This window comes from Nicotiana tabacum, chromosome 7 (genome assembly GCF_000715075.1).
Source record: "Nicotiana tabacum cultivar K326 chromosome 7, ASM71507v2, whole genome shotgun sequence".
Classification (NCBI taxonomy): domain Eukaryota; kingdom Viridiplantae; phylum Streptophyta; class Magnoliopsida; order Solanales; family Solanaceae; genus Nicotiana; species Nicotiana tabacum.
In genome coordinates, this window is record NC_134086.1 from 173385515 (window position 1) to 173411572 (window position 26058).

Consider the following 26058-nt stretch of genomic DNA (forward strand, 5'->3'; position numbering starts at 1 on the left):
TTCTTTACATTATTTGTTTATATAAATAAAATATCATATAAATGCTCAATGTTATAAGAAGTGAAGGATTGAAATACCCCGAAGAACAATTTAGGCACAAGTAAGAAATTTATTAAACTAGGGAGAGAACTTGGTAGGAGGTTTTTTTCACAACTCATAAACTCTTGAATCTCTCTACAGCGTAGCTACCTCTCCACGATAGAAAATATGTAGTAGCACCCCTATTTATAATACTACAAAACCGAATTTGACTAGACTAACAAAACCTATTCCAATATGAACTTGGTAAACAAATTCTAACTAGACATGAATTAAATAACTAGTAAATACCAAATCCTAGACAACTTAGGAATACTAATTAATCTTGGTTTAATTTCCAACAGCCTCCCTTAAACCAAGATCTTCAAACTTGAGCATGCCATGAGTAACATCAAGCCTTATAGAAGTCAAGTACCTTAGTCTCTTCATCAATTTCCTAAAATATGTAGCATCAATAAAATTACGAGTGTCATCTTTAGTCAACTTCAATTTATCTTGAATATTGCTCATATATGATTTGTCTTTACTTATGGTAAGTCCCTTCAAAATATTATCAATATAATTTTCATTTACTTTGAAACCATCTACTTCTCCAGTTGCCTTGTAGTTACACTTGTACACTCGTTCAACTCCAACTGAACATTCTATAGGTTGTAGAGTAATGCCACCAATAAATATTTCGTCATGCTCCTTGAAACATGCAATCTCGAATAATGGCACAAAATTTATTTCATCTTCAATATCTATAGTCATGTGTTGTAGTTCTGGATCCCAAGCTATTTTTGCCTTAATCTTGTGCAGATCATAAGAGACTTTCTCTTTATGAACCATCTTACTTTTTTCGTCAACAGGTTCATCTTCAATACTATCAAATAACTTTTCAGGTGAAACACCAACCTCTTTTGGACGAATGTCCCTAGCAACCAAATTTTCCTTTTTAACAACCGGGAAAATTTTTGGCAGATCAATTGGAACATCATTTGACTTCTCTTCGCTTTCAATGGAATCTCTATCACAACAAAAATTACATGCACCTTCTCTTCTTTTCTCCTCTGTTTCAGAATTTTGGCCTTCTTGATTTATTTTCGTCATCTTTGATGTGTCTTCTTTTTCGTTTGGTTGATAATCTTTTTCTTGTGACGCCTCCTCCAATGTCTCATCCTTTTGTTGATTCAGTGATCTCTCATATATCACCAATTCACCTTCTAAATCATCAAGTCCGAGAGTGCTAAGATCTTTGGTAGCCTCAATAATAACTTTCTTGTTGCTAAACTTTAAATTTAGAGATTGCGATACTTTTACAACTATTTTAACTTCTTCTAATACTTCTCCATTGATCCTTAGACCATTGACAATTTCTTCAATTCTCGTAAAAAAATTCTTTGACAGACTCTGTTGAGCTCATACGAGCCAACTCAAATTGACTCCTAAACTCTTGCAGTTTCTCCTTCTTTATGTCAACAACTTTTCGATATGACTTCACCAAGATTGTCCAAGCCTCCTTTGATGACTTTGCATGCAAATATTTTTTTAGATATATACAAGTCGACTCTAATGGCGAGATAGTAGCGTGCCTTATAATCTAAATGTATTTTCTTCTCCAATTGCGTAGCTGCATCACCCGTCAACGTTGTACCTTCTAGGGGTTCCTCAAACCCTTCATCAATGGTGGACCATAATTCAATAGCCTTAAAAAAATTCTTCATCTCTTGATACTAAATTTTAAAATTATTTTTGCCATCAAACACAAAAACGGGACAATTAGGTAATAGAGTATCCATATTTTTGTTGGATCTCCTATCGGCTCTGGCATAATCTCACACAGGCTCTGATACCAATTTGAAGGATTGAAAGACCCCGAAGAACAATTTAGGCACAAGCAAGAAATTTATTAAATTAGGGAGAGAACTTGGTAGGAGACTTTTTTCACAACTCATAAACTCTTGAATCTCTCTACAGCGTAGCTACTTCTCCACAATAGAAAATATGTAGTAGCACTCCTATTTATAATACTACAAAACTAAATTTGACTAGACTAACAAAACCTATTCCAATATGAACTTGGTAAACAAATTCTAATTAGACATGAATTAAATAAACTAGTAAATACTAAATCCTAGACAACTTAGGAATACTAATTAATCTTGGTTTAATTTTCAACAAGAAGAGACGAGTCATACAAAATTAATAAATACTCATCTATTTTCATTTGGGTATAAAAGAAATTTTTGCAAACAATGAAGAATTTGCAAATACGTGTCTATTTCACAAATTTCAAGTTGATGATTTCATTTTTTAGGTCTATTAAAAACGACATAATCCAAATACAATCTTGTTTCACCAAAATAACTTTTCTAAACAACATTTGCACCTAATGTCTATCTAAGCATCTTTGCGGAAATACTTATAATTACTATCCAATTGTATAAAACTACAGTGTACCCAATTACTAAGCCTTCAAAATCCATATGTTGCATTTGTCATTCTAGTTAGTACTAGTTATTATTATATTACCAAAAATAATAATAACCACGATTTAGTAATTGCATTAAAAATTCAGCCCCCTTCACCATATTTAGTGGATAGTGCGTATATAGTCAATTTATATATTGCTAACAGATACGCAGAAAAGCAAAAGTTCGCTACCAATTTATTTGGCTAAGTTAATATTTTCAACAAAAATAAAGAAGCTCTTACCTAAAAAAATAACATTAACAACCAACAATCTCAAATAAATTGGGATTGACTATACAAATTTATAAGGATCATATTTTTTCATTTAAGTTTAACTCATGTCGTCATACCAAATAAATTAAAGGTGAAAGTGAAACGTGCACCATTAATCAACAGCCTCCAAATATGTTGCGGGTGGTCCGAAACTCACCCAAGCTCCCTCGGATCCCATCCAAATATTCCAACAAGTCCATAAATACTACATGCACCTATTCAATGTCTCAAAACACCTACAAAAATAGTACATCTAAAAATAGAGGGCCAAAGCACATGTTGAACTAAGTAAAGCTCTATCCGCTGATTCTTCAACATCAATCGGTTCAGACCTCCACTTAGTTTCACCCAAGTTTTATCCTGGTCATGGTTAGATCACCCAAGTTCGGATTCATAAGCAGTGGCAATTATCCTATGAAGACTCGCTTTCGCTACGACTGCGGTGAGTTCCCTTATCTGAACCACTCTCAATGTGGTAAAGTAGGAAGTGAAAATTTCAATTTAAATGTTGAAATCTTGTTTATTAGTTTCAATATATATTCAATTTAAATGACAAAAGGTATCAGCACTTAAAATAACACCATTAATTAACCAATTTCTATAAATTACTAATCTATATCTATCTATATTATGTTAAAAGCACGAAAGCTTTTAGTAAAATATCGTTTGTCTTTTTACCCTTAAAAATAGGGTTCACACTAGACAAAATAGTCTTTTACTTTTTAATGTATAAGCTAATATTTAGGAATATTAATTAAATTATTTCTCTAATATTTAGGAATAGTCATAATTATTTTCCTAATATTTAGGATTACAAAATCAATTAAAATTTACTGGCTAAATTTCCATATTCGAACTATGTACAAACTTATATAATTAAGAACTTGAAATCGAGTAAGATTTTAGTTTATAATTTCTTTTCTTTTAGAATTTATTACTTCAAAACCAAATATTTAACCAATAATTGTAATTTAAATACTAAAACACGCTTTTGACTTAAATGTTCTCTTACCAAATAGTAGAACTTTTCACTCTTCTTCTTAAGTGCTGTGTCAATGTGAAACTTAAAAACTACAACAAATTTAAAATAAATTTCATTTAAAGAGTTTATTTGATGACTTTTTTGTCCAAAATCGCATGAAGATTCATATTTATTTTTCTTTATATAATATTTTCTCTCTTAGATTTTGATTAAATTAAGTAACATCATATCTTTATACCAATTTACCAAATGGAAGATATGTTATTCCCAATTTCTTAATAGCTATACAAAGTTAAATCAAGATATAATCACAGTTGGAAAGCATGTATAATAAAATTTAATTTATTTTCTTATTTATATATTTATATATCTATCTATATCTATATCTATATCTATATTTATATTTATATTTTATATATTTATATACTATATTAAAAGCACGAAACTCCTTAGCAAAATGTTATTTGCCTTTATAAAATTTAAATACAAATAAAATTTGATTTTACCAAATTCAAAATTGAGACAAAAAAAAAGAAAAAAAGAAAAAAGAAAAAAAAGAAGAGAATAAGTGGGAAACTCTTTTTTCAATTGATATATCCCTAACAAATATGATTGTCGTTGGTTTAATAAGGAAAAAGAATCGAAAATAAGTCAAAATTATTGTAGGTTCAAAGAGAAAAAAGAAGAAGATAAAATAAGCAGGAGACTATCAATATTTCATCAACCTAATTCATTTTTTGGTGAAGTTCTTAAATTAAAATTTTAAAATTAAATTATAAATCTTTTAAGGTTTATGTGTGAATATTGAAACTGGGAAGGAAGAATGATAATTTTTAAATTTGGAGTGATGACATTATAAAACTAAAATAAGTTTATAATTGAATATATTAACAGATGATTGAAAAATTTTATGCAGTACTCTTTCTTTTAATGAATTAGGCACACACGACCAACATTTATTATTTTTAAGAACATATACTTTTATTTTATAAATCAAATATAATATTTATATAATATTTTTTCCATAGCCGTTCTATATACGCACTGAAGCAAAGACTTGGTAATGTCATCAACGGTTCTGGTCTAGTTGATGAATATTTTCGTTTTTTATTAGAGAGTCCACGTAAACTAGCATGTACCGACGGTGCAACGAATCAACCCTGAGACTCAAAAAATACATATCCTCCTTTTCGAAGACGACGATCTGAGTGTAGTTGCAAGTAGTTCAGCTCTCAAATAATGGAGGAGAAACGGAAGGACGCCGGAACTCCACCACCGGCGACTACCGACACGCCGACGAAAGCGGCTGATGTCCCGTCTGCCGAGGCACCTACGTCTCGTCGGAGAGGCGGCGGTCAGAAACGAAAAGCAAGCGCCATTGGAAGCGGAGGCGCCGGTTCGACTCCTCCGTCAACTTCGTCGAAGCGTCAGGCGCGTGAGAAGCAGTCATCAGTACCTTTTCCACCGATCCACAACGGTCCCCTCACGAGAGCTGCACGCCAGCAGCCAAACATCGCCCCCGCCCCCGCCGCAGCTGCTTCTCCGTCTGGTTCTGGTGTCAAGAGTGAATCGGAGGTGCTGCCAACGGCTGTGGCCGGCGGAGAAGAGGCGTTGAAGGTTGAGCGAGAGTTAAATGAAGCTAAGGAGGATTTGGAGGCATTAGAGGCTGAAATTGAAGCTGAAATTGAGGCAATTAGATCCCGAGATCCTAATGCTCACGTTGTTCCGACTCATGCCGGTGAGTTATAAGTAGCCTTTTATAAATTTGGAAGTTGAGGAATTGCATATGTTTGTTGATAGAGTAAGCTGAAGATCTGGTTGAAACTAGAAATTGAATTTATGAGGTTAAAGTTTATATCTTTGAGATAGATTTAGTGTTACTTTACAAATAAAGAGAAGTTTTTACATTTACAATTTCATAGTAAATACTCTTCCATCTTATTTTTGACTTGTACACTTTATTAGTAATAGTAGAAGAAACTATTAAAGTAATGGTTGAAAGTTAGTTTGGCATTGAAAATATCATATCATAGTTTAGAATTTGAACAACAATGAATTTTATTTCTTGACAATTGCCGGAGTTGTATAGAAATGGAATGGTGTCAACAATTTAGGCATTCCAAAAAGGAAAGAGTTTTTCAAAAGTTTAAACTGGAAATTGCTCTCTCATCTTTCTAATCTATAGTCTGTTACTAAATTTTAAAAGCATTAGGGATCTTCCGGATATTTTATGACATTTTCAAAGTTCTTAGGTTGGTTTTCTTGGACAAAGGTTCATCCTTTGGAGAAACGAACAATGCCGTCATTCTTCAGTGGGAAGTCAGAAAGTAGGAATTCAGAAATATACACGGAGATACGGAATTGGATCATGAAAAAGTATCACGCTGACCCCAACATTCAAATTGAGTTGAATGATTTGTCTGAGCTCTCATCAGGAGATTTGGATGCAAAGCAGGAAGTGATGGAGTTTTTAGATTACTGTGGTTTAATTAATTACCACCCGTTCCCACAAACTAATTCAGATATGAGAGTTGATATTGATGCAGACGAGTCAGCAAAGACAGATTCTTTGGTTGATAAGTTGTTTCGATTTGAATCAGATGAAACATGGACCCCAGTTCTTCCGAGGTCTAGTGTAGCTACTCCTCTGTCTTCTGGGTTCTTTCCAGAGTCAGCTATTGCTGAAGAACTGATGAAGTCTGAAGGGCCAGCTGTTGAGTACCATTGTAACTCTTGTTCAGCGGACTGCTCAAGAAAGCGGTATCATTGTCAAAAGCAGGTATTTGCTCAATGCTAATGTCCTTTTTCCTTTTAGGGCTAATGAGATAAGACACTGATATGAGAAATGATGCAGCTTGTCCATGTTCTAATATCCTTAGGTTGTATGGTTCATAATTTCTTGTTCAATTAGATATTAAAACGCCATCGTCGCTTCTGAAGTATATTTGTCAAAACTTGAGTACTTACTTAAATGCCTGACTGTCTTCTTGTGTTTGTTGTTTTTACTACATAGGCAGATTTTGACTTGTGTAGCGAATGCTTCAGCAACGGGAAGTTTGGATCTGGGATGTCCCCTTCAGATTTCATTCTTATGGAGCCTGCTGAGGCTGGCGGTGCAAGTGGTGGGAAGTGGACAGATCAGGAGACTCTTCTTCTCCTTGAGGCGCTAGAGCTTTATAAGGAAAACTGGAATGAAATTGCTGAGCATGTGGCTACGAAGACCAAAGCTCAGTGTATTCTGCACTTTATTGAAATGCCAATAGAGGATATATTCCTGGATACTGATGTTGAAAGTAACAAGAGTGTTAAAGAAAAAGAAGACACAGTTTTGTCTAAAGATGATACATCAGCCAGTATTGATGCCCCAGAAACAAAAGAGAGAAAGGATGATGGAAATGACAATCAGCTTTCATCCACAGTGGAAACTTCAAAGCCAGAGAATGTGAATGAGCTAATTCCTCGGGAGGAAGTTGGTGAGAACTGTGCACTCAACGCGCTGAGGGATGCATTTACAGCTGTTGGTTCTTATCCTCCACTTGGAGAACGTGTTTCATTTGCGGAAGCTGGAAATCCTGTAATGGCACTGGTATGTTGGTTTCTTTTCCTTTTGATAGGCTCAACCACAATTGTGATGCAACTGAGCGCTCAAGGCACTCCATTGAAAGCTAGAAATCTTTACATGTCTTTCCCAGAATAATGAAATCAAATTGTTTGTGTTATTTACTTGATCAAGGTCAAATCTTTCCCGCGGTGGAAGTCTTTCCTCACCATTTTTACAGTCTGAGACCTTGTTTTGAGAAGGATAGGGTTTGATTTTAGCACTGCGTGTCAATGAGATATTTTAATTCCGTTCAAAGGAGGCAGTCGTTAAAAGTATAATCCAGTTGGTTTTCTGTTCTGCTGTTAAACCTCTGATTATTATCAAAATATGGATGAACACAATGAACTTACTGATCAATCCATCTTTTCTTTGTGATATTGCTGTTTGCCCTTGAAAAGTAGAGGGGAGAGGAGGAGTTGAAACCAGGAAAACCAAAGTGATTACTGGAATAAATGTTTTCTGTATAATTCTGAAAAAAAATGTTTTGGTTGCTTTCATTATGATGCTTTCCTTCTCTAGGCAGCGTTCCTGGTGAAACTGGTAGAAGCTAACAGGGTTACTGCCTCAGTACGCAGCTCTTTGAAATCCATTTCTGGCAATCCATCTGGTGAGCAGCTAGCCTTAAGGCACTGTTTTGTTTTGGAAGATCCACCAGAGGGGAAGACATCACCTGATTCAGATAGGTTTGTGTTCCTCCCTTTAGCTTTAGTTAACAGGTATTGAATTGAGTTGTAGTCTAATTGCTAATTTAGTTATGCAGACCTGCTAATGGATCAGTTGATCCAGAAGATAAGAAAGATGAGGATGAGAATGTTGAAATGCAGAAAGAAGAAAAATTGACATCAGTTATCGATGAGAATGGTTTGTCAATTGCACCAAACAAAGAGAACAAAGTTGAAGTGAACATTGAGAAAAAGCGTGTAGAGCAGGATGGTGAAAACCATGAAGAGAAAAATGAAAAGGAACTTGGAGAAGCGACGCATTTGGTCTCTGCGCATGACGAAAATCCAGAGAAATCTGATACTTCAAAGCAATCCAGTCAAATTCCTACTGACAAAGATGGGGAACCTGCATCACCTAAAGGACCAGATGATGCAGGGTTGGCAGTGGGAAAGGCACCAAGTACCACAGCAGAATCAGATGATCTAACGTCTAAATTAGAGCTTCCACCCGGCTTTGAAAAGGAGTCAGTTGATAGAGCTTTAACAGCCATGCCTTCTGACTCTCCAGATACTCCTAAAGACGAGGATATGATGCCTGCTGTGCAATCAAAGGAGCCTGAGCAATCTGCGAAATCGAACACTGTAGCTGAAAATGATGAAAATACAGGTCCAAGTTCTCAATTTGGTGTTATGTTTTATGCATAGTTTAAGTTCTGCTAATTATGTTGCGCTAGGGCTTTGGTTCAATGCCAAAGGTAGTACAATGGGATGTGTTATTGGTGCATGTAACAAGTTCAAATCCTAGCTGGTGAACCAAGTTAGGTACTTAAGTGGAGAAGGATAGAGAGGCGGGCCTATCATCCACCGAGCTTCAAAGCTGGAAACAGACAGTTAATTAAAAATGAAGTGGAAAATATTCTAATCATGGAGTGCAAGCACAAGTGGATACGATTCGTCAACATAAAGCTATATGGCATCCTTTAATTATAAAAAATAAAATAAAAATACATGATGTGCATTTACAAGAAAATCAGCAAGCTATTGATTTTATAAAATAATCTTTCAACTAAGAGAATAGGAGAGGATCTTTTTGAGTCTTCGGCCATTACTCGTGTTTGCAATTGGTAACATGACAGTGCTTTAGTTCTCATCACCAAACCCAGATCTTCAAATTAAAATGACACTGAAGTTTATTCCAGCACCCTTTATCTTTCCTATTTCGCTACACAATGTATTAGTCTCCCTCTAAATTCCTCTTATCTCCCACCTCTCCGAACTCTCATATTCCCCTGTGTCATTTATTGCGCCCTGCAACTCCCTCTCCCAACAAATAACCCGCAGAAAGTTGTAAGGATGATTGCTGCCTTATTTTGGGTGCTTTAAATTGAATCCCTCTGATACTGTCTTAGTCTCATGTTAAGTGTCATGCACACACACACACACTCTCTCTCTCGATTTATTTATACTCTTTCATTTAGGGTTGTTAAAAAGTGTTCGACACCATGCCATTGATATCATGGTTTAATAATAACTTTAAGAATTCGTAGTCATTTACTTTGATATAGTGCGTTTTTTAATCCAACTAGCTTTACCTTTAATATTTACTACCATTACAATTGCTATAATACTCGATTTTAATTATCATCTTCAGCTTCTTACTCAAGCAAAAAGTGACATATACAATGATACATTTCTTGGGCTACCATCATATAATATGAAATGGAGAGTTTACACATGCATAGTCCCCTCTTGTAAGGTGGGAATCATTGATGAGAATCCACAGGTAAAGGTAGATAGAGAGAAAAGAGATGAGTTGACCTTGAAATGAAAACAGCTTGAACTAACACGGGAGAGGTGTGGAATTGGGAGGACGAGCCGGTCCTGTGTGGAATTGGGACAGGAATTTCAGGAGTTTTTAGAAAGGAGATGCAATGCTGGGAGGGGGAGGAGGGGCTAGGGGGGCTGCAGTGAGTTGATGGATTGTTGGAGCTGGGGAACCCAAATGATGGGCAAAGTGGGACAAGTAAGGTGGCCAGTTTAGGATTTTTGTGTGGAAGCTCTTATATGACTTTGTATGCGGGAATTTCAGAATCAATTAAGGTAACAAATTTAGATGAAAGGTAAAAGAATAGCAAGCAAATGCTTGTGCTGTTCGGAACATGATAATTACAGTATTGATCTCCTCTTCATCAAGAGTGATCTTCCTCGGGGTTTCAAACCATCTAGAAAAACAGTTTTACCCTTAAGGGTTAAATGTTACAAGGACCAATTATTTTAAATAGTCGTTTAGATAATTAGGAATTACTACAATAAAATCTAAAGTTGGAGTAGGAAAGTGCGATTGCCATAGCCTCGGGGCTTATGCTGTGTTTTTCTCTTTTTTGTTGCTTCCAAGAGTGGAAAACTCATTCATATCCTTCTCTCTGCACTATAGCAAGGCTTTTAAGAATTTGTAACTCCTATTATTCTGAATTTTTCCCTTGGTGCTCTGTTGCTCAGGGGCTGGAGAAGCGAAAGACTCTGTAGATGGGAGAAAAGATCCTTTGAAGACCAAAAATGATCTGGATATCGATAAGATCAATCGTGCAGCAGTCACTGCTCTGTCGGCTGCAGCAGTCAAGGCAAAATGTCTTGCAGATCAAGAAGAGGACCAAATTCGGCAGCTTACTACGTCATTAATAGAGAAGCAGGTAATTTTGGCCAGCCAGCTCTTTGACAATTGTATCTTTCTAATAACTGTGGTGTCCGGGCTAGCTTGCGTGCACCTCGACTAATTCCATGAGATACCTGTCACCTCCCACCCTGCAATAGGTACCTGTATCTATTGGGCTCCTAACGTTCTATGGGAATCATCCAACAGCTGCAAGCTCTTCACCCATTTCTGCTAGGTTAGGCTTCCAGTCAAACTTGAGACTGATCGGCTAATGTGGTTTAATGCAAGATGTAGGCTGAAATAGATCTTGAGCATTCAAAGCAGCTCTGGATGATTTGTTCGTAATTAAGGAATGGATAATAAGCTGTTTTCCACTTGGAGTATAAAATGTATTTGTCTTCCTTTAAGAAGAGAAAAAATTACAGTGTTGTATAGATGAATGGTAGACTGTCTCTATCTCTTGGGAAATACATCCTCTATTCTCCCTTCTTTGGTTGAATGTTTATGTTGCTTTACATTGGAGGAATCCTAACCGAGTTTGATCATTGAGTTAGGACTTGTCTGGTCAAGTTTTGATCATATTCTCGCAGGTTCTGCCGACTTGATTTTGAGCTGATTTAAGTTTGACTCTCTTAGCTTTGCTTTTCTCAAAGAGCACTCAACCCTTCAAGTTGCTTCTTTGCAGTTACACAAGCTGGAGAGCAAGTTAACCTTCTTTAGTGACATGGATAATGTGGTTATGAGGGTCAGAGAACTGCTGGAGAGGTCAAAACAGAGGCTTATCCATGAGCGTAATCAAATAATTCAATCAAGATATGCTTCTTCATCTCGTCCTGTGCCACAATCACTACTTGCTAACAGGCCTGGAATGACTGCACCTAGGCCTCTAAATGCAATGAGCTCCCAAAGGCTACCGAATTCAAGACCCATAATGGCAGGAATTCCTACACCAAGCTCTTTTATGCCTACAACAGTTTCAGGAAATTCAATGCAGCCCTCAAAGTAGGTTAAGCTTATTCAGTTAGAACCAAGTAATATTTTCTCAAGTGCATGTGGATGAACTCATCTAGAAAACAAAAGAGCAAAGAATCGGTCTTCGAGTACCTTTCGTCATGATGAGTATGTGTCTACCCTTTCATCATTGTTGTCCTCATTAACTTAAACTTGCTAATCTGCAGAAGTTAAAAGCTCTCTTTGTGTATCCAAATTCCAGCTGAAAGGATTGGTTTAGATAATAGATATTTTTCTATATGAGAAGGAATCTGAGGACTGATAGAATTCTGAGAACATGTAAGTTAAATATTCAAGATGTGGGACCTTGGAAAGAGTGGGGCAATAGGTTGGTAATGGTTCTCAGTTATGAAAGAAAAACTTGTTTTTGCATCCTCTAAAGCTTAAAGTTCTTCTTTGTTTCTCCCCCACCTCCCTACTCCCCCTCTTCCATTTGCCTTGTCTAATTCCTTCACATTATTTTACTTACAGTTTTCCTTTAATTTTTTTCCATGGCTGGTTAAGAAGACTGATTATTCAGACTTCTTGCAGTAACTAAAATTTTGATAAGCTATTGTTCTTTCTGTTATGTGTTCTAGTTTTTCTTTATGTGGTCTCTATTAAGTTTGATTGGCTATCTGTCTATGGACTCATTTTTATCTCTGTCTTCTAACAATGTAAACTGGCCTGTGTTTGCTGCAGCAGACACAAATTGTGACCACGAAACATCATACTTTTTCTTCCTTTTTATGGCGGTGCTCCGGGGCAACTTGGGCACCTCGAGTAATTTACTGGGTACTGGTCACCTCCCACCAGCATAGATACCTGACAACTTTGCTTGCCAAGACTTAGACATATAAGAATAATTCATATAGAGTCACTGGCAGTCCAGCTTTTCACCCGTCAGGCTACCCCATGGAGTGTGCTTTATTTCCTTCTTATTGATAAACAACTATCTTCCACGAAAATAGACCATCATGTCAACATTTTGTTCAGATCTTGCTGGATTCCAGGTTTAAATTCACCAAAGCTACAGACATTTCTGGGCAATCTGTCTCCTTTTTTGTCAATTTGTCAACTGATAGTGGACAAGTTTCCTCAAATTTTCCACAATTAATTATTTTGTTAAATTCATTTCCAACCTTTCAGTGGGGGCATATTTATTCAATATTTAGCTTGATTGAATATAAAGGATGGGGGGATTTGGTGGATCTAAAAGTAGGGTAAGTAATTTGTCGGCCTTGTTATAAATGCTTAATACTCACTTCACTTTTTATGTTATTAAAAGGATTTTTCTGTTCACAGATTTGTTTTGCAAGTACTGCTAACTTTTCGGACTGTGAATGCACCCAGTATAATTGTAAATTGTGATCCATCCAGACAGCGGTTAGAGTAGTTTTCTGGCCATAATTACATTTCAGAATTCTCAAGTTATTATTATAGTGAAATTTTTAGAGATAATTGGCTCCTTTTCCTCCTATTCGCATTCAAACTTGCTACTGCAGCTGCCAAGCGCTGATTCTCTATTTATTTACTTCATTTGGTTGTGAAAAACGCTCTGGTTCTCTATTTTATAACCGAGCATTTGCCAAGTTTTATTTGGAAGAGGTAGTTGCTCCATAAATTTTAGCACTTGTTGTCATGTGTTAATCACATTCCGGTGACTGAAATTTGGGATTGATGTCTGCTAGTTGTTTCATTGCTGGAAAGCAAAGTTGATAGACTAGACTGGACCGTGAAATATAAGTGGTTTCTAGTACATTATATTCTGTTAATGTATTGTAAATGTGAGATCTTTTATGCTTCTATGTATGATAGTAAAGTGCTCGTTTTGGTTTTATCTTTCACCTGCGGCGTTCTTTGTGCACCTCCCGACAACTTCCTGATTTGGCTTCTAACAGACAATATGATGTTGCTTCAATTAATCAGGTGTTCTATTTTAAAGACGAATGTGGTTGCTGTGCATCCTTTCCTTTCTCCTATTCTAGTGCATGATTTTCTTGCTTATTAAAACTGCTTCTAAATGTAACTTGGAGTCTTAGTGGCTGCATGTAATGTCTCTTTGGTGTCTATTGTTTTACACAAAACCAGTGTACTAATCGTATGGTTAGCGTTTGTGCCCCGTCATCCAACACTGTTGGGTTCTCTTTAGACCGCTGTCCTTTGCAGCCTGCAGGTTTCTTTTTTTGCTTTTGCAGACTAGTTTTATATCTATGTTATCTTGGGCTTTCGACTGATGCGCAAGATCATAATGAAATGCAATTTTGATTTTTCTTCTAGGCGAGTGGTATTGAGAATTTTTATTCAAAATGCGATAACTTCTTGGGACTTCTCACCTATGCTCTTATTAGTAGTACTGAGTTACCACGCGGCGATGGGCCTTGATTTAGTTAATGTGCACAATGTTTGGCGTGGTCGCACAGTAATCTCAAGTCCCTAATACTGTGCGACTGCCAATTATTTCATCATTTGTAAGACATCATATATGTGAAGCACATGCTTAGTAAACTATACAAATGCAAGGTAAAGCAAAAAGAACTGAATATGGCTTCTACAATTATTAGCAAGCAAAAGTTTTCATCAGAGATGCGTACATCCATCCATCAAATCTTGAAGGTTCACCAAAGTAATAACATAAATAGCACCAACAGAGTTCGAGCACCAAGGAACCAACCAGCTCCCCTTGCAAAAGCTAATATACAGGTACAACTTGATAATCTACCGGAAAAACACACCACAAGAGATGCAAACAATAAACCGAGGGCTAAAGGAATCCATATTTTCGCAGGTGCAAGATCTATAATCAGCTCAAAAATGATGAACTGGTTTAACACTCGCATCCACCTGTCCTTGGCTGACTGCTAGTGCCAACATCAAGGGTGTCGGGCAAGTATCTTTACCGTACAAAAGTTGTGGCAGAAAAAAAAAGTAAAAAGCAAATTAGTATCACGATTACAGTGAAGGTAATAAATATCTTATTACTGAAACTAATTTTCATCTAGTATAAATCTAGCCTAGAAGAGTTGTGCTCGGTCCTACAAATCACATGCCCCGCATTTACCTCCCTAGTTTCCAAAGTAATGTGCCGCATTCTTTTCAGGTTGTCTCAAACTGATTTGACCCTTTATTGGGAAGATAGAAACTTTTTCCTTTATCTTGAGCGTATAATGTACTACTATTAGAATCTTATGGTCAATTACTATAGATACCGGTGAAAAAGAAAATCAGTATAGATAATGTTCCAACTTACATTTCTTCTTCCTCCCCACTCTTCAGGGCATTTTTAGCAATGCATTGGAAAGCCTCTTCTACATTTGTGCCTTCCTTGGCTGAAGTCTCAAAGTAGGGAATGTTACCCTTTGAAGCGCACCAGGCTCGAGCTTTTTTCTCCGACACCTAAAACAGAGCAGATGAGCATCTTTCATGAAAGAGAAGAATATAACACCTCCATGCAACTAGTCCTCCCTATGGAACTATAGTAGCCACGAAAAAGTGGGTGAGAGCAACAGACAAGGAACTAAAAAGAGGGGGTTTGGCACAATATACAATTAGTTGGATCAGGAACTTACCACTCTACTGTTTCCACCATCAATATCAACTTTGTTCCCCAGCACAACAAATGGAAAATTTTCTGGATCCGACGGGCTTGCCTGCAGCAAAATTCCTACCCATCAGAATATTCATCCCATATTTTTTGAGTAGTTGTCTAAAGAGGAAAAAGTAGCTCATAAATGGTTAAGATACCAAACAGCTAATATCATCATTTTTAACATCAATCTTCCCGTAATTTCTAGGCGAAAAGATTAAAAAAACAGGAAACTGATGGGCTATAACAAATACAAGCGGCTGATTCATAAGAATCAGCAAGATAACAAAAGAAGGGAGAAGCACTAAATCAGCAACTCATGAAAGATGAAGCATAACAAGATCCATGAGGATTGAGGGAAAAACTCATAATTTCGTCATCTCAGCCAGAGGCAAATAGGGCTAAAAACAGTTAAACGTAAGGAGGTAAAAATAGAATCAAATAGAGAAAAAACCTGGTGAACAATCGGCAGAAGCAAACAAAGAAGTAATACCTGAATTAGAAACTCTTCTCTCCAATTGTTTAAGTTTTCAAATGACTTCATTGAATTTACATCATACACAAGGACGCAGCAATCAGCACCGCGGTAGAATGCAACACCAAGACTTTGAAATCTCTCTTGGCCAGCTGTGTCCCAAATCTGGACCCAGCAGAAAATCGAAGTTAGAGCAGGAAGCAGACCAGGTTGACCTGTCCGTAAGTAAAATATAAAATTGGTAATACATGCACCCATTGCCTCTCCCCAGTACCGAACCTAATACTTGCTGATGTTTGAAATTAAGGCATCATTTTCTAGGTAAAAGCTCATTGAGCAATTTTTCCAGACATCAAAATTTATATCAATCAAAGAGTAGATCTAAGGAGGAAAACGAGGAGGAGAGAGAGAGAGATGAACTGTTGACAAAGCAAGAACTGGATTAGATACACAGAATATTCAGGTTGGATATTTAAAAAGAAACCTGCAAGGCATACACCATCCTTTTCACTGCAGTGGATCCTCAGACAGAATTGAACCAAACTTAAGTACAATGACAGGAACTACTTGGATAAATGACAGAAACACCATATATCAAATTTAGGTCCTTTTTTTAAAATGAATTGGGGGGGGGAGGGGGTGTTCAGGTAAGCTATTGTGATATTTGATGCAGGGTTGAATGAGGAAAACATACTGGGAGTGAAGACATAGTATGACCTCTGTTACTGTTAAGTCCTCCATTTTTCCTGTTTATACATCAAAGATTGAGATCTAACTTTTTTGGTCAAACTAATGGTCTCCGATATTTTTCTTTTTTCCCCTTGAAACCAGTTCTTTCCATTGCCATCTCACAGACTATTACCTTGTCCAGTGTTATATGGTATCATTTGGGAAGGGCAGCTTAACTTAACTTGCAAATGGGCACTAAAATTGCCATGAGAATGCCAGTCAATGCTTAGTTAAGGACTGCCATCTCAGAAAAATGCTTAGTTATGGACTTGCATTAGTTGCAGTATCTTTTTGGAGAACTTTTAAACGGAGTCCTAAAACAAATTTTCCGTGAAAATGCCAGTCAGTGCTCACTCAGGTACTTGCATTCAAAATCCGCAAAACTGGCTTTAATACCCACTTACTTCTTTTTGACAGGAGCACAAGCATGTGTACCAAAATCCATTTGATTTAAAACACCCATCCCCAGTTTAAGCAGCATTGCAAGTGTATAATTCTAGTTAAATGAGGTGAAGAAAGTAATACTCCAGTCTCCATCGCAAGGAAGCCAGAGCAACACCGAGACCATTAACCACCTATGCCAGTAGGTTCCCGTTCCACAATCCCCAAAAAGAGCTCACTATTAGGTTAGGTGACTTCCTATACACTCTTAAAAAACAGTCCAAACTGAGGAAAACTACTAGTGATAATGAGCAAGAAACAAATGTCTGTAAACCAACGAAACCTATTTCTCACCCTACATAGAATATTTTCTATATGAAAGGAACAAAAAAGAATTGTTTATTTCTTCTTTTTCTCACAAGTACAACAAAGAAATACTGATAAAAGCATACTACTCCCTCTGTCCTAATTTATGTGGCATCATTTGACTAGGCACGGAGTTTAAAAAGAAAGGAAGACTTCCGAAACTTGTGGTCTAAAACAAGCTTAGAAAAGAAGCCTAGAAAGGTGACATTATTTTTGGACAGATTACAAAGGAAAAAGTGCCACATAAATTGGGACAGAGTAAGAAACCATGCTCTTGTGAAACACTTAAACCGAAATCCATCAACGATACATGCTTAATAACCAAAAAAGTCTGTCACTGACACAGTATCATCTGAGAAGATCAGTGCATACAAATACTATCTTCTTATATCCAAAAGAAATGCCCTAACTGAGGAAAAAGCTTAGTACATGATGTAAACCATCCACTTAACTAACCTCTACTGCATTGCGTTATAACTCAGTCACTCATCCAGAGTAAGATAAAGTCCTATATGGGAACTTTTTGCCACAGGAATGGAGTCATTGCTATACCTAGACATATATTAATAGAGATAAATGGGTCCCAGATCATACTTAAGAGACCAGCAATTTTTTAATAACTGAGAAATCCCCGAGATGCAGTGGCGCATCATTCGAATTCGATGAGTAATGAGGCCACCCCTTTACCCTTCTCTATTTAAGAAACCAAAATTTGACTCACAAATTTTCTTTTCCAGTGATTGGCTGAGAGAATTTATACAATCACCCTAGCATGCCATTTTTCAAGTCACCTATTAACCTCCCTTTCTCTATCCCCCCCCCCCCACACACACACACCCCTTTTTATTTTTCTAGTGAAGATGTTAAAACATGACTTCTGTTTTCTTGAAATCAAAGAGACATGTAACAATTCAGAAAACACAATGTTGCAACCCATCAAATAAATAATAAAAGTGAAAACAGCTCAAGCAGAGGAATCCAAAGATAATGCTGAAAATGTGGATGCATATACTTGTATCCTTATTTCAAGATATTTAAAAAGGATAAATCCTATTGATCAACTCGGAAAGCAATTCCATTCCATTTCCTGTGTTCTATATTCCTACATAGCTAACAGCAGAAATCATCACCATCCTCTATTAATAGTAGCAGCAAACAAGCCATCCCAGGAGGCCAAAGACTATCTTCTCAATCTCTAGTTCTGTGGCAGGAGAATCTACAGTATCCATATAGGAAGTATAGGGAGAGGCATACAGTAGCAAAAAGAATGCACCATTAACGAATTTGGTCGCCACATCTTCAATGCCACATCTTCAACTCATTGAAGATGCCACATCTCAAGAAACTGCTGGTAATCAAGCAATACCAAGCCTACATCTTTACTAACAACTAATAACTTCAACAGCATGATATTTACTTTATTTCAAAATTTCATTATTCCTAGACTGGAACATCACAAGATTTTTTTTATGGGTCTGGAATGTCACAAGATTAGCATTATTGATCATGACCTTTTTGATATTTACTGTCTCTATTCCTCCCTCCTTCTGGAGTTGTTAGAAGGAATCACTGATGAGTAAAGGAATATAGAAGACCTAGGCATTGAAAATTTGATATGGAAAATCATGACTTGGTGGATTTATATGTCAATAGACAGCAATCAGACACCATATGACAAACCTGTAATGTAAAGAGCCGATCTTCAAACTGCACTTCCTTTGTCAAGAAATCAGCTCCAATAGTTGCTTTGTACTGATTGCTGAACTTCTTATTTACATATCTATAAAGAATCAGTTAAGGCAGACAATTCAGCAATTCAATTATACGGTACAATCACATCTGAAAAGTGAATCGAACTGTTTCTTAATAATCTTGAACTTGTTACTAATTGAACAAACACTAAGAAAAAAATTAGGTAACAGAGCTTTCGAGGATACTGATTCATCAACGAGGTCTTCCCAACCCTGCAAAACACAAAGAGAAGTGGTTCATGGACATATAATGAAAATTCAGCAACTTGCGGAACTTAGATCACGATAAATCAAATAATAAATCAACACAGCCTCAATTGTCAACTAGTTAGACACTAATGCATGAATGAATTTATGAATCCGACGTTACTATTCCGCTCTATCCCAAACTTAGATCACGATAATGAAAAATCAATCTATTAGCAGAACAAGGAAAACTTAATAATTAGCAAAATAAACATGAAGAGCAATGACTCATGCGATACTGAACCCTAGAATACAATGAAAAGGAGAAAGTTGAAATATTAAGAATCTGAATTTACAGAAAAAAAACCGTGTGACGTAGGAGAGAACTTACCCGCTATCACCGAGGATGATGACTTTCAAAAGCGTTCGCCGGCGTGAAGGCATCTTCGGCGGACTTCGATCTGACTAAATTCAGAAAACTCCGCGCCTGTGTGTGTGGCGTGAGGAACACAGACAGTTGGCAATTTCAGACGTTTCTAGTCTAGTAGAATTGATGATTGATGCCCAGTAGTTGTTATTGAGCATAATAAGTAGTACGAACTTAGCTGGACTCGACAGTCAACCGACCTTTCCTACGCCTGCTTTTTTGGGCTTCGATTGGGCCGGGCCGGGCTGAATTTGGGCACACTATTCTTTGAAGAACGATTTTAATGCTTTCGGCATGGTATAACAAAATACCAATAAAAATAGCCCTAGTTATAGATATTGACATCAAATAGCCAATAAATGTATATCACAATAATAATATGCATATCACAACTTTTTTTCTTCTTCTTTGTCTATATCAACATGTATATTAAAATTTTATTTTCATTCTTTGTATATAAATAATATTATTTTTTGTATATCAATAATATAAAATTATATATATAGTTATTGCTGCCTTTTTATCAATTATTACTGCCTTTATATCAATGTATATCACAATAAAAATATTGTATTATTTGTATATCACAGCATATAGCACATCGGACATGTGTATACCGAAATAGATATCATAAGTTTATTTTTCTTCTTTGTGTATATCAAAAATTAATTTTCTTTGTATACCAAAATATTATTTACTCCCATAATTATATTTATTATTTTTATATTTTAGAACTTGCTTAAACATGCTATATCAAAAATTTATTTTCTTTTTTTGATCAATAATTAATAATTATATTATTTGTATATCATAGTGTATAACATAATAATAATGTGTATATCAAAATATATTATTAATATTTTATTTTCTTTCTTTGTATAACACATTTCAGATTTGACCGAACTCAAGTTCAAGAAGACTCCATATGTGTATCCCCTATTGTAACCCGTGTATCTCTCTATATATATCAGTGATATCTCATATATATTATGTGTATTTGTGTATATCCATAAAAATATGTGTTATATATACGATATACAATCTGATATACACGGGCGTGCATAAAACAATTGTGTTGTATATGCGATATATAAAGTGATATACACAGATGTCCTAAAAAACTTGTGTGTGATATATACAATATATAACGTGATATACACATATCATAGTTGGATTTTTAGGTCTAATTTTTTACCTGAAACCAGTCTAAATCACTTCTAATCTTGCTCAAATTTTATATAGCCTCGTTTATGTATTTTCAACCAATTTCAATTACACACACTCATTCAATCCAACCAAAAAAGGAAGAGAGAAGAAAAATAAAGTTGAAATATACTTTTGCTCTCTTAGTTTTTACTAATCTTGCTCAAATTTTGTATATAGCCTCGTTTATGTATTTTCAACCAATTTAAATCACACTCACTCATTCAAAAAAAAAAGAGAAGAAAAATAAAGTTAAAATATATTTTCTCTCTCTTAGTTTTTGCTTCTGATTTTCTCTGATGTGAGATCAACCTTACTTTTTCATCCTACTGATTTTTGTTGCATAATTTGCAAGAATTTTTACTAAACTATGAGAGCAAAAGAGAAGAGATAGAAGAAGAAATACAAGGAGAGAAGGGGGGGGGAGCCAAAATAAGCCTGTAGTTTTTTTTTTGAGAGAGAATATAAAAGAGAGTTTAAGATTTGGCTATATAATGCCAATTGTTTGGGGCTATCTTTGCCAAACCTAATATAAGGCTAAAAAAATGCCAAATTCTGTTATGTGTTGTTATAGGATGCCAATTTATTTTGGATAAAGGTAATACTTACGAATCTCTTGAAATCATTATAATTCTTAACTTATGTTTCAAAAGATTTAATTTAATATTCGTTTCGAAAAATATAAAATAAAAATTAAGAAATTATTACAGTTGATTTTTGTAAGGACAAGTTCTACTCTAATACGGGATGATAAGCCATCCGAGAAGTGGCGGATCTGTGTATTGAGTTTTGGGTGCTTAAGCACCCATTACTTTTGGAGCCACACGCTAATATTTCTTTAGAAAATTAGAATTCATACAAATATACTAACGTAGTACCTAGTCTACGTATTAATTTTAAGATTAAAAATAGTTAAACACACATGATTTAAAAATTCTCAATAATATTTTGGGATTTTTATATACCCATACACTATTGGAAACTTTATTATTCTCCCTACTCAAGTTTCACTTTAATTACCTCATATATACAAAATTACCAATTATGTACATTTTTAGGATTTATGGATAATTAATCAATTCCTACAATCACTATAACGTACAAATCCTACTCCCCCCACTTTTCTTTCTCCGTACCCCACTCCCCCCACATTTCTCTCTCCATACCCCCCCCTCCCACGTATCTTGCACAAGAGAGCAACAATTCTACCATTGATAACCATTAAAAAGTTTTGAAGCTTTGAATTCGAATTTGGATTTTCAAAAAATATTATTTGTTTGAATTGAGTGTTGTTGCAAAGAATTGGGATTCTCTCTAAGTCTCTCTCTATCTTTCAATTTCTAATTTCAGTAATGTAAACGAAAGGAAAAGAGAACAGCAATTCCACCATTGACACCATTAAAAAGCTTTGAAGCTTTGAATTCGAATTAGGGTTTTTAAAAAACTATTATTTGTTTGGACTGGGTGTTGTTGCAAACAATTGAGAATATGGTTTGAAGTTTATATCTCAATTTTGAGAGTATTTTGGTAAAGATTAGACTTGATTTTGGTTGAATTTCATATTGAAACTCGAAGAAAAAGACATGACATACATTATATTACAAATATTATAGTAAAGTTGTAGTAAAATTGTATTCTGTTGTTTATATATATATATTTTATTTAAATATTGTATGAAAGTTGAACAATATTGTATAAAAATTGTATTTAAGTTGTATGATATTGTAGTTGTATATAACTGGATAGAAATAATGTATGAAAGTTGTAGATAAATTGTAGATAAGTTGTATTATATATAACTAGTCTTAGGGTACGCGCTTTTCGCGTGTAACCATGCCAATGAATATATAATTTTTAAAAAATTCAAGTGAATATTATTAGATAATATGTGCGAGTTATACATAATTATAAAATTAAAGAAAAATTCCTCAAATGATGAAATTTAGCTAGCTCAATAAATGAAGAAATCACATTCAATAAGCTAAAATCAAAACATTAGTACAACTAATATAAGCTAATGTAATACTAACAAACAAAAGACTCCTAAACCTAAAAGGGGCTAAAAGCACCTAAAGTTGTCTAACGCGATTTTCCTATTTTATATGTTACTATTATATTTCTTATTATAATTATGGTATAATGCATAGTTCAAATAAGTTCTACATATTGGATCCAAACATTATGTATTTAGTATTGGGGTTTAATAAATATTGGAAGCAACTTTGAAATCCTACATATAATGTATAGTTTTAAATACTGGGGTTGACTTTGAATTTAGAACTTCCTATCAAATTCAAAAGACAAAAAAAAATATTAGGGCTTAATGACTTACATTCGTGATACGTTTTTTCTTCACAATGTAGAATCATACGTAGGTTTGAAATGAATATTGATAGTAAAAAGTATCACCATAAGGAAAGTTTTAATAATAAAAATTTAGACTGATTTCAAAATTTTAAATATTAAAAAATAATTAAATAAATATTCCTAAATATAAAAAATAACTAAATAATTATTCCCAAATTAGAAAAATAATTAAATGACTAATTTATCCAATGTAAACTCTGTTTAAAAGAGTAAAAAAGACAAACGATATTTTGCTAAGGATTAATAAGGTGCACATTTTGCGCGTGTACCCATAGCTTAATATTGTTTTTTAAAAATATAGGGAGCTGGAAATTGTTAGACTGAATGCTGAAGAAAGAAAATTTTCTAAGCAAACATTTAGGTCTAAAGAAAAATTTCATGAATTATATTTTTGTACATTCATATTGAAGGAGTAATTTGTTATAAAGCATATAAAGATCTACCAATTTTACATGATTATTTTGAATCACAATATTTAAGCAAAGAAAAGGTTCAAAGCAAACACTAAAATCTCAAGAAAAATCCAAAATTATATTTTGGTACATTCATGTTAAATGCGAATTTTGTTCTAAAAGGTATAAAAACCCACCAATTTTTACATGAACCTTAAATATTGATATACAATATAATCATGTAAACTTGGTAGATTTTTATACCCTTTTATAACAAAATTTTGAAAATCCAGCGTTGAAGCTAAGCAAAACATCAAACAAAGACAAATGATTGACATAAAATTATGCAAGGTCATGCATGGTTCTTTATAAAACAAATAGAAGAAGCAGAAGGATAATAATAATATAATAAACGAAATTAAGATTTAGAATTAAATTCTAATAATATGGACGATAATAAATAAGGAGAATCATAATGATTTTAAAGTCCTAAAATTAAGACTTATTATATAATTCAAATAAGGAAAGCTTAAATAAGTAAAAATTGATTTAATTTCAAACTCCTAAATATTAGCTAGGAGAATAATTAAATGACTATTTTGTCCAATGTGAACTCTATTCTAAAAAGGGTAAAAAAAAGGTGAACGACATTTTGCTAAGGGCCTTCGTGCTTTTAATATAGTACTAGTTTCTATGTACGTGCGTTGCACGTAAACATTTAGTCGGTTATTTATACGTAAAGGAGCAAAAATTAAATTTATCATAAATATATGAAAAAACAAGGAATTAGATTTATTAAAAGTTACATACAAGAAGGAAAAATCATTAAAAAGCAATTGTCTCAGTAAAACTACAACAATCTTTTAAACTGAAAATCAATCATATTATCAACATAATAGTTGAATTCAAAAGGAATGAACATCGTATTAAAAGCATACTTTAAAAAAACAAATCATATTATCAATGTTTGTCTTTTCTGTAAAGCCTTTCTAAAATTATTCCTGAATTTTATTATAATTTTCCTACATTAAATAATTAAGCCATTTGAAGAGGATACTCCTTCAGTCATGTTAGTGAGTCATATTGCTCGTAATTTTATTTTATTTTTTGTTGCTAAAGAGTAAGTTTTGTTACACATGCCAAATAAGAGATTAAGAAGGAAATGAATTTATGTTAGTTTCTTCGCAGTTCTTTCATAATATTTTTTTTTCTAATCACTCGAGTTTTAATTCATTTGCTTTTTATGTTTGCGGCCGAGATAAATATTTGAATCTAACCTTGTTTGTCCGGTTATAGTCCAAGTAGGATTGGTATGCCGACATTGGAATTTTATGTTGTCCACGAAGAAGTAAGCTACTACCACAAAGACGCAAAACGATAAAAACCCAAAAGAATTTGACCCAAATTTAATTTAGTAAGTTTGGCTTATGTGTAGTTTAAATCGAAAAAGAATTTTAGCCTTAGGTGATTTATAATTATATTTTTAAATTATATAAATATTTAAGATTATAAAAGTTCATCAATATCTTGGGGGCTATTTTATCGTGCAACATTTAGCACAAATTATTCGTGCTTTTATAATAACAAGACCTACAATTGGCTTATAAATATTACATAATTAATTTTAATAGAATTGGTCTTCTTCTATGATTCTTAATCTTTATCCAACTCCAAATCATATGATCGTTTAAAATTTTTACTTTTAGGTCCGACTAAATTTGTTTGTGATTATAATTCGGTCTGAATTAATATTAGTCCAGGTTTTAAGTTACACTTTTATCCAATATATAATTATATTACAAAGGACATAAATGAGGATATTTTTATCGTACAACATTTAGCGTAGAATATTCGTTCTTTTATAATAATAATCTCTATGCTCGTGCATTACACAAATATTTTATGCCGAACATTACAAACTCGTACCATAAATAAATGTTAGAGTTAGATGATGAGTTGCTTAAAATAAAAGTTATATATTTTTAATGCAAATCAAATCATAATAACGTTGTGATAATCATCACAAAATGGAACAAAATATTTTAAAATTACACAATGATACGAATAAATTTATACATTGGTTAAAGAATGCCACAATTTTTTATGTAAGTTGTTTATCAAGTGACAAGTATAATATAAATATATTAGGAGTTTATCCAAATTCATAAAGTTTCCAACGTTACCAATTTTGTAGTTTTATTAGAAGTCCTAGATATTAGTAGAGTAGGATTTGCTGTCGGCATATGTGGATCAGTTTTAATCCAGAAAGAATTATATTCTTGAGGTAATATTTGGAATATTACAATTACATCTATCTTTAACTCAAAATTTTAAGGGCATAAAAGTCTATCAAAGTTTCGAGGATATTTTAGTCATTCAGCATTTAACATAAATTATTCGTGTTTTTATAATAACTAGTATCTATGAACGTTCGATGCACGTTAATAATGACACATGATGGTTTAACCATTTAAATCATTTGAAAGCCGAAAAATATTATTACATTAGTATAATACGTGAATTCAAAATAAAAGGACATCA

At 34.2% G+C, this 26058-nt stretch overlaps 2 protein-coding genes across 2 annotated transcripts; one reads left to right on the plus strand and one right to left on the minus strand.

The window, feature by feature from the left end:
• The first annotated feature begins 4890 nt into the window (after positions 1 to 4890).
• Positions 4891 to 12056, plus strand: LOC107793442 (SWI/SNF complex subunit SWI3D-like). Its single transcript, XM_016615793.2, has 7 exons — positions 4891 to 5486; positions 6001 to 6527; positions 6762 to 7334; positions 7869 to 8032; positions 8110 to 8678; positions 10511 to 10701; positions 11350 to 12056. The coding sequence occupies exons 1-7, from the start codon at positions 4988 to 4990 to the stop codon at positions 11668 to 11670; spliced, it is 2844 nt and encodes a 947-aa protein (XP_016471279.2). The 5' UTR covers positions 4891 to 4987; the 3' UTR covers positions 11671 to 12056.
• Positions 12057 to 14178: 2122 nt separating this feature from the next.
• Positions 14179 to 19697, minus strand: LOC107793441 (ras-related protein RABG3f). Its single transcript, XM_016615792.2, has 7 exons — positions 19520 to 19697; positions 19129 to 19155; positions 18872 to 18971; positions 15734 to 15880; positions 15224 to 15304; positions 14905 to 15050; positions 14179 to 14548 (listed from the first exon to the last, which is right to left on the minus strand). Exons 1-7 carry the CDS (start codon positions 19570 to 19572, stop codon positions 14482 to 14484), a joined length of 621 nt encoding a protein of 206 aa, XP_016471278.1. The 5' UTR covers positions 19573 to 19697; the 3' UTR covers positions 14179 to 14481.
• Between the last annotated feature and the right edge of the window lie 6361 nt (positions 19698 to 26058).

Coding starts and splice junctions, on each gene's coding strand:
- LOC107793442 (XM_016615793.2), top strand. CDS start 4,988: ATGGAGGAGAAACGGAAGGACGCCGGAACTCCACCACCGGCGACTACC. Junction 5,487..6,000: donor CGTTGTTCCGACTCATGCCG/GTGAGTTATAAG, acceptor CAAAGTTCTTAG/GTTGGTTTTCTTGGACAAAG. Junction 8,679..10,510: donor TGAAAATGATGAAAATACAG/GTCCAAGTTCTC, acceptor TCTGTTGCTCAG/GGGCTGGAGAAGCGAAAGAC.
- LOC107793441 (XM_016615792.2), bottom strand. CDS start 19,572: ATGCCTTCACGCCGGCGAACGCTTTTGAAAGTCATCATCCTCGGTGAT. Junction 19,156..19,519: donor ATCATCCTCGGTGATAGCGG/GTAAGTTCTCTC, acceptor TGTGTTTTGCAG/GGTTGGGAAGACCTCGTTGA. Junction 18,972..19,128: donor AAGACCTCGTTGATGAATCA/GTATCCTCGAAA, acceptor GATTCTTTATAG/ATATGTAAATAAGAAGTTCA.